Source organism: Zonotrichia leucophrys, chromosome 3 (assembly GCF_028769735.1).
Source record: "Zonotrichia leucophrys gambelii isolate GWCS_2022_RI chromosome 3, RI_Zleu_2.0, whole genome shotgun sequence".
Lineage (NCBI taxonomy): Eukaryota > Metazoa > Chordata > Aves > Passeriformes > Passerellidae > Zonotrichia > Zonotrichia leucophrys.
Genome location: NC_088172.1, coordinates 113187188 through 113206003, shown reverse-complemented (window position 1 = coordinate 113206003; position 18816 = coordinate 113187188). Strand labels below are relative to the sequence as shown.

The following is an 18816-nucleotide window of genomic DNA, read 5'->3' as shown; positions in this document are numbered from 1 at the left end:
CTGGCCACACTCATTGTGAAAAACTTCCTTACATCTACTCTAAATTGATCTCCTTCAGTTTAAACCATCGCTCCTTGTCCTATTGCACCAGGCCCTGCTGAATAGTCCATGCCCATCATTGCTGTGGGCACTGAGGGGCTCTGAGCTCTCCCTGGATCCTTCTGTTCCCAGACTGAGCCCCCCCAGCTCTCCCAGCCCTGCAGCAGCTCCGTGGCCTCCTCTGGTCCCACCCCAGCAGCTCCAGGTCCTGCCTATGCTGGGAACCTCAGGGCTGAATATCTTCAATCTGATTGTGCTGCAGCTGGAATTTCCAAAAACATTTGACAAGGCCCTGGACCTCTTTAAAAAGCAAGGCTGCCATGCATTAAGCAGGATGGTTGTCTTGTTAAGGGCTAGAGGAAGCATTTGGATGAGACATTTGGCATTTTCAGGGGAGTGAGGACACTGGGGGAGCCCTACAGGGATCCACATTAACACTGGACTGTCCAAAATCTTTCCCTCATGGCACAGGAAGTAAACAGGCAGGGACTAAGGTCAGGTTTGAGGATTACATGGGGCAGTAAAAAAGAAAAGGTAACCATGAAGAAGGGCTAGAGCATCTTAGAATACTGAGTGGCTGGGAGATGAAATGGCAGATGAAATTCTGTATTACAAAATGAAAAGGGCCCGAATGACATCTATATATTGTCCTTGCAGCCCCCCAAAGATGGTTTGCATTGGTGATCAAAATGGGGATATCCTGAAAGCCTACATGATCTCACTGCTGACCCCCTTCCTCATCAAAACATCTTGCCATGCTACACCAAACACCATCTTTCAGGACAGACTGCAGCCACCCTGACCCTGACCCTGACCCTGGCCCCAGAGCTGCTGCAGAGCACAGGCCAAGCAGGGAGGGCACCTCCACAGGAAAGCAGGGAGGGCACTTCCACAGGAAAGCAGGGAGGGCACTTCCACAGGCAGAGCAGGAGGGCACTTCCACAGGAAAGCAGGGAGGGCACTTCCCCAGGCAGAGCAGGAGGGCACTTCCACAGGCAGAGCAGGAGGGCAATTCCTCAGGAAAGCAGGAGGGCACTTCCTTAGGAAAGCAGGAGGGCACTTCCACAGGCAGAGCAGGAGGGCACTTCCACAGGAAAGCAGGAGGGCACTTCCACAGGAAAGCAGGAGGGCACTTCTACAGGAAAGCAGGGAGGGCACTTCCACAGGAAAGCAGGGAGGGCACTTCCACAGGCAGAGCAGGGAGGCACTTCCACAGGAAAGCAGGGAGAGCACTTCCACAGGAAAGCAGGGAGGGCACTTCCACAGGAAAGCAGGAGGGCACTTCCTCAAGAAAGCAGGAGGGCACTTCCTCAGGAAAGCAGGGAGGGCACTTCCACAGGAAAGCAGGGAGGGCAATTCCTCAGGAAAGCAGGAGGGCACTTCCTCAGGAAAGCAGGAGGGCACTTCCACAGGCAGAGCAGGAGGGCACTTCCACAGGAAAGCAGGAGGGCACCTCCAGCCCCGTGCCCTAGCTCCACCTGCTGCCCCACGCCCTGCCTGCTGCAGGGACAGGGCACATCCCTGGCACAGGGGCTGGCTCAGAGCTCTGGGGCTGATCTGCACCCGGGTGGGTGGCTGGGTCCAGTCTCTCCTGTCCCTGGCCACCTCCATCACCAGCCCCTGAGGCAAGGATTGCCCCGAGCAGCCTCTGAGCAGGAGAGGGAGATTCTGTGGCACCACACCCCTGCCAGGCCTGGTGCACACAGTGGCTCTCAGTCACAGGGGCTCCCAGTGCCCTGTGTCACTGTGCCAGGGCCCCGTGTCACTGTGTCAGTGCCCTGTGTCACTGTGTCAGTGCCCTGTGTCACTGTGCCCATGCCGTGTCACTGTGCCAGGGCCCCGTGTCACTGTGTCAGTGCCCTGTGTCACTGTGTCAGTGCCCCGTGTCACTGTGCCAGTGCCTTGTCTCGCTGTCCCATGTCCCCGTCCCATGCCATGGAGGCACAGGCATTGCCCAGGGTTCCCCTCCTGCCCCCTTGGCTCTGCCCCAGGCTGGTGGAGCCCTGCACAGCAGAGCAGGTGGGCTCAGCACTGCACTGAGCACAAACAGGGGGCACAGCCAGGCTGGCTGCCAAGCACACGCTCTCCCCCTTCTCCCAAACCTCATCTCTGCTCCCAAATTACGGGAACAGTCAGCACAAGCAAACACAAGGAGCAGATCCCAGTGCCAGTGATGCAGCTGGCAAATTACTTTGGCGCTGTCAGAAGCAATGCCAGGGAGAGGGAGTCAGGAGAATGGCAGCAAGAAAAAGGTGGAGGAGTGGCTGGAAATGAAATCCACATTCTGCAGTCTCATCCTGAGAGGACAATCAGCCCTGGACCCATGTGGGCCAAGCCAGCAGGGACTGAAGCTCTGCCCCTGACGTGGAACAGGCCATGCCAGCCTCTGCAGCAGCCACAGAGATGCTTGGCAGCTGTCAGGCATTGAAAGAGAAGCTGTCAGCACATCCCCCTCAGTTTCATAACTTCTAGGCTAAACAACTCAGCCTAATTTAGGCTTTCACCATAAGCTGCTTTGCCCAAAACTCCCTCTTAAGGGAATTGTATTGGGTTTGCACGGCAGGGTTTTCGTAGAGGAGGGGGTTACAGGGATGGCTTCTGTGAGAACCTTCTAGAAGCTTCCCCCACGTCCAGCAGAGCCAAAGCCAGCTGACCCCAAGACAGACCTGCTGTTGGCCAAGGCAGAGCCCATCAGCAGTGGTGGCAGTGCCTCTGGGATTTGAGAAGGGAAAAACTGTGCACAGCAGCAGCCAGAGAGAGGAGCCAGGGTATGTGAGAGAACAGCCCTGCAGTGCCCCAGGCCATGCAGCAGGAATGAGAGGAGGTGCCCCAGGCTCTGGAGCAGGGATTCCCCTGCAGCCCTTGGGGTCCAGGGGTAGCAGGGACCCACCCAGAGCCCAAAAAGATCCAGTCAGGAGCAGAGACCCACCCGCAGCCCATGGAGGAGCCATGGGAGAGCAGAGGAAGAGTGTGAGGACCCTCCCCCTGAGAAGGAAGCAGTGCCAGAGACATGCTGTGATGAATTGATCCCATTCCCTGTCCCACTGCACTGCTAAGGGGCAGGAGGGAGAGAAATGGGGAGTGAAGCTAAGCTGGGCAAGACAGGAGGGTTAATGAGAATGTGGTTTTATTATTTGGTTTTATTACTCAGTGCCCTACTTTGGCTTGATTGGTAATAAATTAAAGTAATTTCCCAAAATTGAGTCTGTTTTGCCCATGACAGTAACTGGGTGAGTGAGCTCTCCCTGTCCTTATCCCAATCCATGAGTGTATCATTATACTTTCTCTTCCCTGCCCAGCTGAGGGGGAGAGTGATGGGGCAGCTTTGATGGGCACTGGTACCCAGGCAGGGTGAGCCCAGCTTTGATGGGCACTGGTACCCAGGCAGGGTGAGCCCAGCTTTGATGGGCACTGGTGTTCAGGCAGGGTGAGCCCAGCTTTGATGGGCGCTGGTATCCGGGCAGGGTCAGCCCAGCTTTGATGGGCACTGGTATCCGGGCAGGGTCAGCTTTGATGGGCACTGGTATCCAGAGGAGATCCCAGTACTAACAGGCAGGGAATGGGGCACGGAGCCAGAGCAGGGTCCTTGCAGGCTGTGTGTCCATTGCAGAGAGCCACAACCCCCCCTTTTGTATGGCAGCTGCTCACTGCAGAGCAGCCTCTGCCTTGGCAGAGGCTCAGTGTTTGCCCAGTCCTCCATTCTCTTGATGAAGAGGGCTAAGTGCCTCACGTTCAGCGCTTTGTGCTTTTATCTGAGCAATAACAAATAAACTCTTTCCTAGGGGTGGGCTTTAATAGAGCTGCTCATCGACTTTAATCAGTTGTGTGCTCACTGACCATGACACTGCTGAGTGCTTTTGCTGTTGATAGACCTGTCAGATCACTTGGCTTTTCACCTTCACCAGGCTTTGGTGGCTTCATGTGCTGTAAATGAACTGGGAAAGGGCTGAGTAGTAACACTATTATGAATACATTGGCACACAGGAAACCCACATCTCAAACACCATATGCTGTCTAGTTGTCCCATAATAAAAGGGTAAAAAAGAAATTATCAGTTGTGAAAGATGACCGGGGTCTGCTGTGCTGCAGATGGTGCAGTGCAGATAGACAGCAAACTGATATTACTTGTTTCTTACAATAGAAGCTAGGAAGCACCAGAAGAAGTAATTGGGCATCTGGTCTGAATGAAACAGAATAAATTACTTTTCACAATGCACATAATTACACAGCAAAACTCTTGACTTCACAATACCCTGTGATGATAGAACGTATAAATGTCTGTTCTTGGGCAGTACTGAATTCCCCAAATCCAATTATGCAGCAGATGGTAAAAAGATGCCATCATAGGATATATAAACAAAGACAAAAGGAGGATCAGGAGTTATTAATGATCAGTGCGTATTAATGATTAGCAGATTGACTTTCCACATTTAATGAAGTTCATGAAGTGTTTATGAAGTGCTGATATCCACAGACTGGTGACAGGTCTGATCCTGTTCCTTGGCTGAGGACCATAGGGCACTTCCCTGCAGCAGCCTTATAGAAAATGTCTGTGGTTTGCTCTCCATTGTAATTATCCTCACAGGGAACCAGTGTGTTCATTCCCACTTCCATGGGAGAGAAATGGAGGACACAGCAGCCAGCACACAGACTTGACAAAGTGAGTGGGAATGAACCCTCACAGCAACTTTGGACATTTCCTTTCAGTGAACATGGAGACAGCAGCCAGGCAGCCCTGGAGAGAGGGAGGACAGGGTGGGCAGGCATGGGGCTGGTTGGGAGACAGGGTCTGGGGGTGCAGGGGCAGGTCTGGCATCCACACCCTGCCCAGCCCTCCTCCAGCCCAGGCAGGCACTGTCTGAGGGGCAAGGACAAGGCCAGGCAGGCACTGTCTGAGGGGCAATGCCCAGCAGGACAAGGCCGGGCAGGCACTGTCTGAGGGGCAATGCCCAGCAGGACAAGGCCACTGTCTGAGGGCAAGGACAAGGCCAGGCAGGCACTGTCTGAGGGGCAAGGACAGGGCCACTGAGCCACTGTTTGAGGGGCAAGGACAAGGCCGGGCAGGCACTGTCTGAGGGGCAGTGCCCAGCAGGACAAGGCCATCTGATCACAGCCACAGTTGCCAGCGGCTCCCATAGGCACAGCTGGTTCACAATTGGCCATGGGATGCTGTGGAGCAGGAAAAAAGGGCAGCCACAATGTGGGGAAAGAGTTGCAGGAGTGTTGTGTCCCAGGAGGGGAGTAGTTACAGAGCTCCAGGACCCCCAGATCAGGACCCAGATATTGCAGGTCACGTCATGCTTTCCTAAATCTGTGAATGCTCACCTCACACCAGTTAGCAGCTAACTAAAGCTTAGATTAGGGACACAAACCCCACACATCTCTTGTGGGTTTCATTTTATCAATAACATTTATACAGTATGAAGTATGGGGCAGATTCTGCACGGGCAGAATCAATCCAAACCTTTCCCAGCTGCAGAGGTCAATTGCTGATGTGCTGGGAGTCCTGGCTGGTGTGTTCCTCTGGTGGGCAGAGGAAGGTGACAGCCGGCTGATGTGATGCAGGTACAGGGGGCTCCTGCATCATGGGCAGGGCGTTCTCCTGCTGCCAGCACCACCCCCAGAACCTCAGATTTGCTAGGGGCAGGCTGGGAGTCCAGAGCCTGCAGGCCAGCCTATAGAGGTGAGGCTGAGATCTCGAGGCTGCTGCTGGATTTCCCCACTGAATTCTAAGTACAAGGCACTGCAAGGCATATAATACAATTTAGATGCATTAGTTCCTGATTTGTGATTGCAAATTGAATTTTGCCTGGCCAAAATCCCAAATACCCAAGTGATAATTAAATGTGTGGAGAATTTGCACTCTCAGTATTTATTATTTATAGACTGAACCCACAAATGTAAATGCCATCACTGCTCCCAAAGCAGACCATGCAGCCTTTGCACAGACAATCCAGAATTCCCAGGATTGTCCTAAGTGCCACAGCATGTCCTTTTCCATGTCCAGCACTGATCCAGAAAGTATGTGAAGCTTGGGAATGCCAGCCAGCCAACAGTGATGCCTTGGGCGATCAGACACAAAATTCCCCAATCACAGCATAATTCTCACCCTGCACAAGCCATAGGGCTGCACCCTGGAGCACAGGGAAAGGACATAGAGCCTGAAGGACTTTTAAGTAGTTTGGGAGGAAGGATGCAAAATAAACTGTCCCACAGTGATAATGAGCACCTGTTTCTGCTATCAAAAAAATGGCATTGCTCACTGATACTTAACAGTGACAGCACTGAGCTTTTCAAGTAACCCGTCTGAGCACTCCTGCACAGGCCAGAGCAGTGCTGGGCTAGCCAGGGATCCTTGCCTGGTGGCAAAGACAGGCTATGGAGCAGTCAACATTAACACCACAGCAAGCTCTGCAATAACCAAGTGCTTCTCACAGCAACCAAGTGAGAAGGGACCTTGCAGAGACGACATAACTGGCAAACTGTTCCTGTAAAACCACGTGCAGTCACAGTTTTACAGTTGCCAGCTCTACCCTTGGCTTTCCTGAGGTTCCTTCCCCATAATACAGACAGAGGGAGAAGAAGCTTTGGAACAGGGCTCTGCTGGGAAAGCAGGATCAGGCTCACTCTCCTCCTCAGCACTGTGGACTGCAGCACCAATGAGGCTCAGCACAGGAAAGAGGCAGTCCTGATCTGCCAAGAGCATTTGAAAAGCAGCATTGAACAACCCAGATGGGACCATTTTGATCACTTCACCTGCCAGGCAGCTGCAGATAACGTAAATTCTGACAAGCTTCAGTTTTCACTTAGCTGGAACTTGCCTTTTGCACGCAGGCACTGCAGATTAAATCATTCACATGGCAACATCACTACCCTGGTCTTCCACAGCTCTCCCCAAAGCACAGACCAGTTCTCCTGTAACTAGGAAAGGCCTTTTCAAGTGACCAGGTAAAGCCTTTTAGGGGCCCTAGGGCACAGAACAATGGATGTCTGTGCCCATGTCTGCCCGCACTGATGTACTTCTGCTGTGGGCTGATCCCATCTAGGGCATGGTCTAAGCTGTCATTGGGGTCCAGCTATGCTACACAGCAGGATGATGCAGCTGCAGCCAAGGACACCAGCCGGACGGAGAGGACTTCCTCAGCAGTTCCCAAGTCTGCCCAAAACCACAGCTAGGCTGAGGCACCTTAGCAGCCCTTGGAACCATTGATTCCATCTTGGCTTGACTCCTCCTTCCAGTCTGCATTGCTCACAGAAAGTAGTAGGTTACTGCTGCAAGGTAATGGAGGATGATTTGGGTTCATTTCCTTATTTCTCTACTGCTTCATTGGGCACACCCAGTGCTGCCTTTCCTGGGGATGGGGCAGCCCCCATGCCTGTGTCCTCAGGCACACGGAGAGGAGCACCCCGGAGGGTCAGAGCGCCCGCAGGTGCAGAGGAGCTGTGGGAGAGTGCCGGGGGCACCAGCCCGAATGTCGGCATCTGCCGGTGACCAGCAGCGGCGACACCGGTGCTGCTCGCTGCCCACGCCAGGACACGCGTGCTGTGTGCCCGCTGTGGAGCCTCCCGTGCCGGGGATGCCGGCGGTGCAGCACGGGAGGAGCCGGCACCGGGGATGCCGGCGGTGCAGCACGGGAGGAGCCGGCACCGGGGATGCCGGCGGTGCAGCACGGGAGGAGCCGGCACCGGGGGTGCCGGCGGTGCAGCACGGGAGGAGCCGGCACCGGGGATGCCGGCGGTGCAGCACGGGGAGAGCGGACGCTCGGGGCTGCCGGGGGTGCAGCCTGTGGCGGGGCGTTGGGGGTTACCGGAGAACGACACCGGCAGCAGCGCTGGCGGTTCCGGGGCTCCGCTGACAGGGTGGGGGCGGTACCGGCGGTGCCGGGGTACGGCCGGGGGCTGGGGGCGGTGCCGGCCGCTCCGGGGCACGGCTGAGAGGCGGCGCCGGAGCCGCCGCGGTGCCGGAGCCGCTGCGGAGCCGCTCGGGGGCGGGCCGGGCCCGGCGGCCGTTCCGCCCCCCCGCGCTGCGGCCGGGGCTCGGCCCCGCTCCGTCCCGCGGTGCAGGGAGCCGGGCCGGTGCCAGGGCCGCGCCCGGCCGGGCCGCAGCCCCCGCCGCCATGGCCCGAGTCTCGGCGATGATCAGCCCGGTGCTGGTGCTCTTCGGCTGCGACCTGTGCTTCGTGCGAGCCAGTAAGTGCGGCCGGGCCGGGAGGGCACCGGGGCTGCCGGGCGGGGACACCCTGCCGGACACCCCGGGGGCTGCGGTCATCGCCGCACGCCCCCGCCGGCCTCTCTGCATTCCCGGCATGGCCTTTGCCGCGATCCCCGAGGGCTCCTCGGGCACCCCGCGGCCTCCGAGTCCCCTCCCCGGGGCACGGCCGCTGCCGCGCCGCCCTTCCCGGGGCTCCCGGGGATGGGAACGGGCGCTGTGCCGCGAGGGAGCTCCTGCCCCGGGCACGGACACTCCGGGCTGCGGCGGGCTGGCGCCGGCCGGGTGGCGGGGATCCTGTCCCTCGCTGCCGGTGTTTGCTGGAACATCGAGCTCCGCGCACCCGAGGTACCGCTGTCCTTGTGTCCTTTGACTCGCCGGGGTGGCCTCTGTCAGCAGCCGCTTCATGCTGTCTGTTTGCCCCTCGACAGGTCACTGAGATAGCAAATCGAATCGCGAGTACCGGACGTGTTCTGCTACATTCTGCCGTGTTGCAAAACACGTACTGACGGATTCAGGAAGAGATGCAGTCAGGGGTGTTAAAAAGGGGCCACTTATTTTTAGATGTGCAGTATGGTGCTTACTCCCTGCTGCAGCAGTAAGTTGGGCAAACATCTGGGTGCCCTTGAGCAGCAGCCCCAAGGGCATGGGCCGGGGGGCAGCGTGGCCCGCTCTCTGGATCACAGCAGGATGGCGAGGGCACCGGTGGAGACGTGCCCCATCCCTCATGCCTCTGCAGCACCACTTGTGCCAGCATCCCTCGGGAAGGGTATCTGTCCGGCCCCTTTGCTGACCCATGGAGCTGGGATGCATGGCATATCTGGTCCCATGTCCAGCTGCCCACCACCCATCTCTCCCAGTGCCCTCTGGCCATCCCTTCCAGTGTCCAGCACAGGCTGCAGTGCTGCTAGCTCCTGTACACAGCCCAGCTCTTCCCACCCCTTCATCAGGCCCAAAAGGAGCATGCTGCTGTACAGACAGCACAAAACCTGTGCCAGGCCTTAAGTTAGTGACTGTGCTTTCTGTGGGGGTCCCCCTTTTGTAATATGGCTTTAATAAAAAGTGAAGCTGAATCATTTATCAGCGATGTAGAATTATTAGCAGTTAATGCATTGAGATAAACAGTGGCACACTTTGCCCAGAGAGCCCAGCAGCGTCTTGACTTTATAGCCAGGATGTGTTGGCTTCACAGAATGCTTTTGGGAGCCCTTGCATTCACAGACCTTTATGGCAACAGCTTTGGCACAAAACTGCTCTGATCTCAGCTACAGAACAGGCTGAACAGTATTAGATGCAATGTGGGAATTATACACAAAGCTTTGTCCTTTGGAGGCCTTAAAACAGCTTTGAGGTGTCATCTTGAATTTCATAGAATCCTGGGATGGTGTGGTTTGGAAGGGACCTTAAGGCCCATCTCGTTCCACCCCCTTGGTATGGGCAATGGCAGCTTCCACTACATCGAGGTGCTCCAAGCCCCATCCAGCCTGGCCTTGAGCACTTTCAGGGATCCAGCTTTGTTCAGCCTGGTCTGCTGTTGGCTCGTAGGCAAGCAAGGTGTGCATGCAGACAAGACTGGGAGATTCCCTCCCTCTCATAGGTTAGTGATGAAGCAGATCCCCACAGGCAAAACTCTATACAGACACACTCTTTGTGGGATAAAGAATGTTTGAGTGTATCTTTGAATCCTTTCCAGTTTTCCAGACTTGTTTTCTGAAGGAGACAATCAGAACACTATGGTGTCCTTATCTTTGGCAACCCTCTCTTCTGGTGGTGTGTCAAACTTCTGGAGACACACTCAGTTTCAGGGTCTCTCTTAGAACATGTTTTCTGGGCTCTCCTCTCTGTTTTAATTGCCCCTGGCAGACCACAACCCTGAATTTCTGAGAGTGGGAACCAAACCTTCCTCTGGTTTGATCCAAAGCTGGGTATATTCAGATGTGAATGAATGCACTTAAACAGCTGGCCTGCAAAAATTGCCTTTTTTGCAGTCACTGTAACTGGGGTTGTTGCTGGTGTCACAGTTGTCCTTTCTCTTGTTCTCAGGTGCCCCCTGGAACTCTTTTTCTATATAAATCACAGCACTGACCCTGTAGCCCTAGCTGCTATGCTGGCAGCTTGTAGAAGGGCACTGACTTGGATGTGGGGAGTTGGAACCCACAAACAGCAGCTTCAGTGTCTTTCATGTGCTCCTGTGTCTAACTTCCAGACAAAGCTTGGCTTTGTGTGCAGGACTGTGTGGGATCCTGTTGTGCTCTCAGTGCTGTGAAATCTCAAAGTGGCCATGGTGCAGACCATGGGCCAGTCGGGTCAGCTTGCCATAGAACAGCAATGGCCAAGCATTGCTGCCAGCTTTGCAGCCAATGGCCCTGCACTGCTGGTGATCCCTAAGATTATTGGGGTTTTATATTTTTCATGTCTTTGTGGCTATGTAGATTGTTAATGCATGGTTGTAGCTTCTAGTACTTTTCCTATCTTTCTTCCCCACATTTAAGAACAATAAGCTAACCTTATAAATACATTCCTAAAAATATTGTTTAGTCTTATTCCAAGAAGAGAGACAGCTACAAGGACATTGTGTTTTTCAACCACAATCTGGACCAGGCATAACAAAAGTGGGACAAGAGAAACTTCTGGACTCCTTCCAGTGGGGCAGGACCCCAGGAATTACTACCTAACCAACTAACCTTTTAATTGGACAGTATATGATAAGTATACTAATTGACTAACCTTACAAAAATTGTAGCATTACTATACCACGTGCAATTTTCACAACACTGTGTGCCTGAAAGCCTTCAAGTAAAGGTTTGCTTATATATTCACTCTTAAAGTTGTTGGGAAGATCTATTTTCCAGGCATTACTGGGACAGCCAGCTCTGCCTTTGGCATTGGCCTTCTCCCATGCCCTGGAGCAAGGAGTAATTCCGGGCAGAGGAGATGCCTAGATTGAGTGTAGAGTGTGTCTATTCCAAGGTGCCCCATTTTTCTGTCACAATCAATATATCATCCCTGTGTCAGGGCTGCTTCCTACGCAGTTCTGGGTGGTGCGCCAGGCATTTGTGGCATGCCCATCTGTGGGACAGCCCCAGAGCTCTGCACCTGCACACTCCTCATGCACAGAGTGGGCACTGCCTGCCAGCCCAGGAAGCACCGTGCTGTGCATGTGTTTCTGCTGGCAGGGCTCAGGCTTCCCCATCTGCCGTGCCACTCATCTCCTGGGGCCGGGTTCACCAGGGAAGGTCTCCCTGTAGCCCTAGCCAACGTGCTGCCATTGGCAGGTGTGGGAGAGGCCCCAGGGTGATGTGCAGGGCCGAGTGCCTGTTCTGAGACATCCTCTTTTGCCTCTTTCCTGTGCCTCACCACGGTCCATGCCTGGCTCACCCAGACAGGCCACCGTCCCCTGTCAACGTGACTGTGACGCAGCTGAAGGCGAACTCTGCCACAGTCTCCTGGGACGTACCAGAAGGAGATGTGGTCATCGGCTATGCCATCCTCCAGCAGGTATCCAGCATCTGTCCCAGGGGCCTGGGGACACTGATTACCAGCATGCTCCTATGTCAGTCCTTTTGCCACACTCCGGGGCTCCTCTGGCATCTGCCCGAGGACAGCTCTGCTGCTGAGCAGCCCTTGCCAGGGTGCCCGACGTGAGCCATCCATCCTGGTGGAAGGCAGAAGACTGTGGGCTGCATTGGGTATAGTCCCTCTAATAGTTTCCCTGGGATTTCTCTAGGTAAGGATGGTGCCTTGGCCATGATGTAACCCTTCTTTGCTTCCCTTGCTCCACCTATGCAGCCCTGGGTGATGGTGGCTTCTCCAGGGAGGTGCCTGGCTCTCAGGCCATGCAGGCATGCTGAACAGGCAGTGCTGGCCAGTCTGGCCCACCCTGGGCTGGATGGTTGCCTGGGAAGGGAGGAGTGAGGCACGGCCCTGCAGCTGGGGGGCCTGTGCCTGGTGCAGCTGGCAGCAGCCTCCCAGGGGTGACAGCTCTTCCCTCTGGCAGAGGCAGGATGGGCAGATGCAGCGCTTCATCCGGGAGGTGAACACCACCAACCGTGCCTGTGTGCTGTGGGACCTGGCAGAGGATGCTGACTACATCATCCAGGTGCAGAGCATCGGCCTGTATGGGGAGAGCCAGGCTAGCAAGCGTGTCCACTTCCGCACCCTGAAGGAGACCGACCGCCTGCCTTCCAACAGCTCCAACCAAGGTGAGGCACCTCCTTCCAGCCTGACCAGGTGCTGCTGCTGGGGCCACACCTGGAGGCCTGTACAGCAGATGGGCAGGGATTCTGCAACCAGTGCTGCACTGAGCAGCAGGCTGCTGGGGACACACAGGGCTGTACAGGCTGCTGTCGTGTCGACTATGTGTCCATGCTAATGTCCCCAAGTGGTTTGCAGCCCTCCTGTCTCAGGTCTTGGCACTTGTTCAGCTAGGCAGACTGGCCAGGACAGCTGCTGGGGCCTGCCCAGCTGCTGCCTGTAGGAAACCAGTACTGAACAGACACTCAGATCTCCCAGTCTGCAGGCTGCCCAAGGACAAATGACAGAGTGTCATGGTCTCCTTTGCTACTCATGTCTGTGTTGCCTTGGGGTTGCTTGCATGCTGGTCCATGAGAGAGCATCAGGAATCCAAGAGAGATGATGCCCCATGGAGGGCACGGCAGTCTGTCTCCAGCAGTAACCATGAGAGGGGTCCTGAGTATGGCAGGGCAAGCAGATGGCTGCCTTTCCTCAGAACTTCTGTGTTAAACTGACCTGACCTACCCTGTTTGCTGTGTAGAGAGAGACCTTAAGGCATTGCACGGTCCCTACATGAACCTAAACAAGCCTTGGAATCCCTGACTGCCTTTGTAGCAAGGATGTTCTATTTGACCCAGGAGGGCCACAGGATGCATGTCTTCTCCCCATACAGGGTGTCGTCCCACACCCTTCCTTGTTTGGGGGAGGTGGGCTTCTCTGCTTTGGGGTTTCTCAGATCCCACTACAGTGGGAGGGTATCTGCTGCCAGCCCTGCTTGGGGTCTGTTCTCTGCAGGTGACATCACCATGGAGGGGCTGGACAAAGACCGGCAGCTGCAGACAGGCGAGATTATCATCATAGTGGCTGTGCTGCTCATGTGGGCAGGTGAGTGCCACAAGCAGCGTTCTGGCGGGCTGAGGCAAAGTTACAGTCCATGGTTCACAGAGAGGATGTGGCTCACAAGAGTGCAGAGGCATATTGCTGAGGGTCTGGCACCCTTCCTCATCAGTCCCTTGAGAATCTGTAGGTGCTAGGGTAAAAGGAGCAACCACAGGCACTGCTCAGCAGTAATGGCCTGGAGTATGTTGAAGAGCAGGAGACAGAATGGGACCTGAAATTACAAGGTGGGAGCATCCCAGCTGACAGTGACCATTGAGTTGCTTGGGCCTTAGATGTCGTGACTAATAACAGTACTGCACTAGCTGGTGGAGGCTGTGCCTCAGTCTGCTAAAGCTGCAGAGTAGGTGCTTTGCTCCTGTATAGCACAGTGAGAGCCAGTGCAGGCAGCGGCTGGGAGCATGGCAGCCTAGGAGGTAAGTCAGCTCCTGACTTGTCACATACAGCTGCTGTGAATGGGAAGTCATTGATCCCCCGCTCCCTCCCCAGTAAATGTGGATTTTGTAGTGGCATCTTGCAGAAATTTCTTGTTGCCCTGGCCTTGACACTTTCCTAGGGCACTGGGAAAAAAATGCAAGATGGCTGCTGGTAGTTTACACCTGGCCCAGGTTGATGTGTACCAGCTGGGAGGAGTCAGGCCCGGTCTGTGTGTGCCTGTGTGTTACCACACACACACTGGGGGTGAGTGAGTCCACCATGGTCACCGCTGGGGCCATTGCTCCAGACTCCTGTGCCCAGGGTTCCCAGGTGTGGGACATGCTGCTTGGGATGCATGCTGTGAAAGCATTACAGAGGGACTGAGCCCACAGCCAGTTTGCATAGACAAGGGCTGGCTTTTGTGAGGATCACAAGCACCAACTCAGTAACTTTAGTGCCTTGCTGGAGGCACTCCAAAAGCCACACAGCTGCCCACCGACCTCACTGTCCCTGTCTGAGTGCCTCAGCATCTGCCTTTAGTGAGTGCTGAGCACCTCATGTGTGGCCCAATGGCCTTAGCCACATCCGTGCCCATCTGCCCAAGGAAGCTGGCCTGGCCACACGTGCAGAGGTACCTGGGGTGGTGCAGGCTGATGCAGGTGGGGGTGTGGGTTTGCAGCACCCCAAGCAGCCCTGGGCACACCTGCCCTGCAGCTGGGATGCTGTGGGGAGGGCAGACAGGCAGGCACTGCGAGGGATCCTTCATGCAGTGTGTCTTTGGGCAGCGGTGATCGCCCTGTTCTGCAGACAGTATGATATCATCAAGGATAATGACTCCAACAACAACAAGGAGAAGACAAAGCCCTCCTCAGAGCACAGCACGCCAGAGCGGCCAAGCGGAGGGCTGCTGCGGAGCAAGGTGAGTGGGGAGGGCTGGCAGCAGGGGCGGCACGGGGCTGCCTGTCTGCTGGGGCTTGCAGCCTGCACAGCGTCTGCCTCTCTCCAGGAATGGAAACGCCCCAGCTTGTGCTCTCACCCCAAAGACTGAGGACTTTTAGGGTTCAGTGAGCCCTGGTCTCTGGGGCAGTGTGTGTACCCCATGGGTGATTGCAGGAGAAACATTGGAAGAGACAACCAGGTGTAACAGCTGGGATGGCTCTTGCACTGGCAGGGTGGTACCTGACCTCTGACTGTAACAGAGCCTTCATCATGCCCCTCCAAGGCTGCACCTCTCCTGCACACACGGACAAATGGACACGCTAGGCAGCTGTTCTCATGGTTCCTGCACTGGTCTGTCAGTGCTCCCTTTCTGCCTTCACTGCAGCTGGCTCTGAGTCATCAGCATGCAAGTCATTGCAGAGCCCCTTCCTCACCCTGATGAAGTGCTGTGGCAGGCTGTGGATGGGGAGGGAGCAGTACCTTCGTCTGGCTGTTCCCTCAGCACCTGACATTTCTCCCTTTGTTACCTGCCAAAGACAGTGATTTATAGCCCAAATGCTCTAATGGGACCATATGTTAGGGTTTTGCTTGTGTTTCATCTGCTGCCTCTGTCAAGGGTGGGAACTCCCCTCACTGTGTTGACTGACTGCCCCACTGAATCCACATCTTGGTTTCCAGCAGATGTCAGGAGCAGAAACTTCCTGTTTGGACTTCAAATCCCCAGTTCCCCTCCTCCAGATTTTTCAGCTTGCTGATTACCCTTTGCTAGGAGATCTCTCCTCTTGGATCCCTACTCCAAACTGACCCTGCTCTGCTGAGGTCTGCTGGTCTTGAGGCCTGCTGCAGGCTGAGGGGCTCTGACATCGGGTGTGATCCCAGGGGTGCAGCAAAGCAGGTTCTTAAAGCAGATTTTTCTCTCATAGAAGAAATCTCCCTCGGTCAATATTATTGAGGTGTAAGTGCAACACCAGCTCTGCCGTCTGGGATCTCGGGTGTCCTGCCAGAGCCACAGCAGGCCTTGGAAGAAGAGGCAGCACCAGGCGCGCCGCCTGGAACTCAGCATGCGACGATCCACGTACCAGAACTCCCGCTTTCCTGAGGGCACCTGTCTGCGGATGTGCATGGAGCCGGCTCCCAGCCATGCATGCAGAGCGTGGCCCTGCCCGTCCCACCCGGCCCTCCTCCCCTCCGGGGGAAGCATGACCGTGAGGATGTGTGGGAGGGAGCCGGGGGGAGCCGATGGGCTGAGGCACGGGCCTGAGGGGAGCCCACGGCCCTGTGCACCGCCTCGGCCAAGGTCGGGGCTGCAGCTGAGGCACTGCATGGCTGCGCGGCACAGGGGCAGACCTTGCTCTCAGCTGCCCGTTTGGCCTTGGGGCTGCTGCAGAGAGCAAGAGCTGCTCCCCTCAGGGCCCCGGGGCTGCAGGAGCAGGGCGGTGCAGGCACTGCCCAGCACTGCCGGGAGAGCTGCGGCCTGTAGGAGGGCTTGGTTTGTCTGTGGGGCCGGGCCCAGCCAGCTCCGGGGATGAGTGGATTGCTGCTGGAGAACAGGGCTCCGCTGTACCCTGTCACCGCTGTGCAGGGCCTTCAAATTCTCTGTCTACTGCAGAGGACAAAGACACGAGGGACGATGAGGGGCTGGTGCTGTCACAGTGCCTGGCAGCCCACAGAGCCCGCAGCAGGGCAGGCAGTGCAGGGCAGGGGGAGCGGGCACTGTCCGGGCATGGCTGTGGCTGCGCTGTGTCCCCACAAGGGCTCGGTGCCGGCACATACAGGCTGCTTGAGGGGAGCTGCAAAGAATTTTCTGAGCAGCATGGTGCCTGTGCTGCCTGGAGGAGACAAAGCGGTGAGGCCTGCAAGGTCTCAGTTGGAGGGAATGGGGTGAAACGAGGAAGCTCCCTGCTGCCCTGGCTGCTGCTCTCCCTCCATGCTCTGCTCTGCAGCCTGCCACAGACAGGCTCTGCAGCCCTGGACTCAAGCATCACAGGATCCAGTGTCTTCCAGGAATAAATCTCCCAGTAAAAGCACTTTCAGGACTTTTCCTTCCAGGTGCTGCTCAGCTCCTGCTGCAGGACTAGGTGGGGAAGGGACAGGATAAGCAACTCCTGTGGCAGGGTCTTTTCAATAAAAGCATCCTGGCTCAAAGGCAGCATCAGAGCTTCAGGTCTCTGTGTGTGTCCATGCTTGTACAAGTGCTGTGCAAGAGCTGGAGGTCCTCCATGGTCACCTCGCACCCCTTGGTCCTCGAGGGAGAAGGCTGCTGCTGCTGCTGCTGCAGGCTGGGCCCTGTGGTGCTGCTGGAGCAGCTGCAGGCTGTCCCACTGAGGGGACATCGTGGCTGCTTCTCTGCAGAGAGCAGACACATCCCAGCAGCAGGGCCGAGAAGGGAGACAGGGTCTGAGCCCGACAGGCTGCTCCCTGCTCGGGTGAGGAGAGGGGTACCTGAGGAGCAACAGCACCATGGTAGAGGGATGCAGCTGCTGCTGGACTGTGACCTGGGCTGCAGGGAGCATGGCCACAGCTCCGGAGACATGAACACCTTGTTTTGCCTGCTAGCTTTTAGTAAGGAGGTACATTAGAAAAACTAGGGCTGTCAGGGAAATACAAGAGTTTTAAGAATGTTCTAGTGCCCTGGAAAATGTTTAGAAGTTCTGTCTTGGAAAGTCATAGCAGACATGCCTACTATCATGAGATTTTTTAGCCAGGCCAGAGGCACACACAAGGAATCACAAAAGGTCAGACTGTGTAGCAGAGGTGAGGAACTAGGGCAGGCACAAAAAAACATCAAAATGCAGAGGTTTTGACCAAATTAAACAAGGAAAACAATTCTGACATTAAATGTAAAATCAGGGTTTGTTGTTGAGGAAAAAGCTCTTTGCCTCTAAAAAACCCAAAAAACAAACAAACAAAAAAACCCCAAACCAAACCCCAACTCACCACTTCTTCTCAGACTATGGCTGTGCAGGAGGGCAGGGAAGTGCAGAAAGAAGTGCTGGAAGCTGAGGGCCTGACAATGACCTGCTCACCCTGACAAGTTACGTGTTGCTGTGTACTCCCAGGTGAGGGAGAAAGGCATGAAACCACATTAAATATGCAAAACCTCAAGTGAAAAAAACCATGCACAGCTCCCGAGTGGACCATGGCACCCCAGGCCTCCCCAGTGCCTATGGCACTTGCTGGGAGCCTGGCCCTGCCACCCCAGCTGCAGCCAGCCAGCAGTGCCCAGCTGGGCTGAGCTCTCAGTGCCAGCAGCCTGTGCAGAGATGTGACAGGAACCCAGCAGTGAGGGGCTGGGCCAGAACACAGCTGCAAGCTGGCACTTGCCAAAGAAACCAGACATGCTGCAGCCTCCCCTGCGCCATCTGGGAAGGAAACCAAGCCCGTGGCTTGCCTCTGTAGAGCACAGCTGGGGTGCAGCAGGGCAGAGACACTTCAGAGCAGCTGGCACACAAGGGCTTGTGCCTGCCCTGACCTCAGTGTGGTCAGCATCAACGCCTGTCACTGCAGGTGACATTCACAGGTGCTCAAGACACCAGGGCAGCACAGCCTGAACCTGCTCTTCCCAAGTCACAAGGCACCCTGGCCCCTGGCAGCCCTCAGTACAAGGAGGAACTGCTCCCTCAGGGCTTGCAGCCAAGGAAGATGTGGGAGTTCCAGGCTCCATGAGCTTGGGGCACAGCAACCCTCACCACAGGGAGTGCAGGAGACACAGTGCCCTGCATGCTTATGCATGGTGCCTATCCAGCACTCAAACCCAAATGACAATAGTAAAAAACTCAGTTTATTTCTCTCTAAAGGCAGAGCAGCTTTCCTTTAAAAACCAGGTAATTTCACTTGTGAGAGGGTGTGGGGCTGAACTGCAGGGGAAAGGCCTTCATCACACACTGCTCCAGGCCAAGAGCTTTTGCTCCCTGAGGGTGTACACTGCCTGCATCAGGCAGGCTCAGAGCATGCAGGACGGCCTGCACGGCCTGGCAGTGAGCAGAGCGAGGAGCATGGCTCCCCTGCCCCAGCTGGGAGCAGCTGCAGCTCCAGGCGGTTCATGCAGGCGGCACAGGACGAGGAGCAGGTGCTGCAGGCTG

General features: G+C 55.9%; 1 protein-coding gene across 2 annotated transcripts; it reads left to right on the top strand.

Annotated features, from left to right (window-relative positions):
- Positions 1-8032: 8032 nt before the first annotated feature.
- FNDC4 (fibronectin type III domain containing 4) lies at positions 8033-16891 on the top strand. Of its 2 annotated transcripts, none has more exons than XM_064710067.1 (6): positions 8033-8229; positions 11631-11746; positions 12246-12450; positions 13277-13366; positions 14581-14714; positions 15658-16891. In XM_064710067.1, exons 1-6 carry the CDS (start codon positions 8157-8159, stop codon positions 15691-15693), a joined length of 654 nt encoding a protein of 217 aa, XP_064566137.1. In that variant the 5' UTR covers positions 8033-8156; the 3' UTR covers positions 15694-16891. The 2 variants fall into 2 exon arrangements, with proteins under 2 accessions (XP_064566137.1, XP_064566136.1); XM_064710066.1 differs by having other exon boundaries at positions 8035-8229; positions 15661-16891.
- Positions 16892-18816: the final 1925 nt, after the last annotated feature.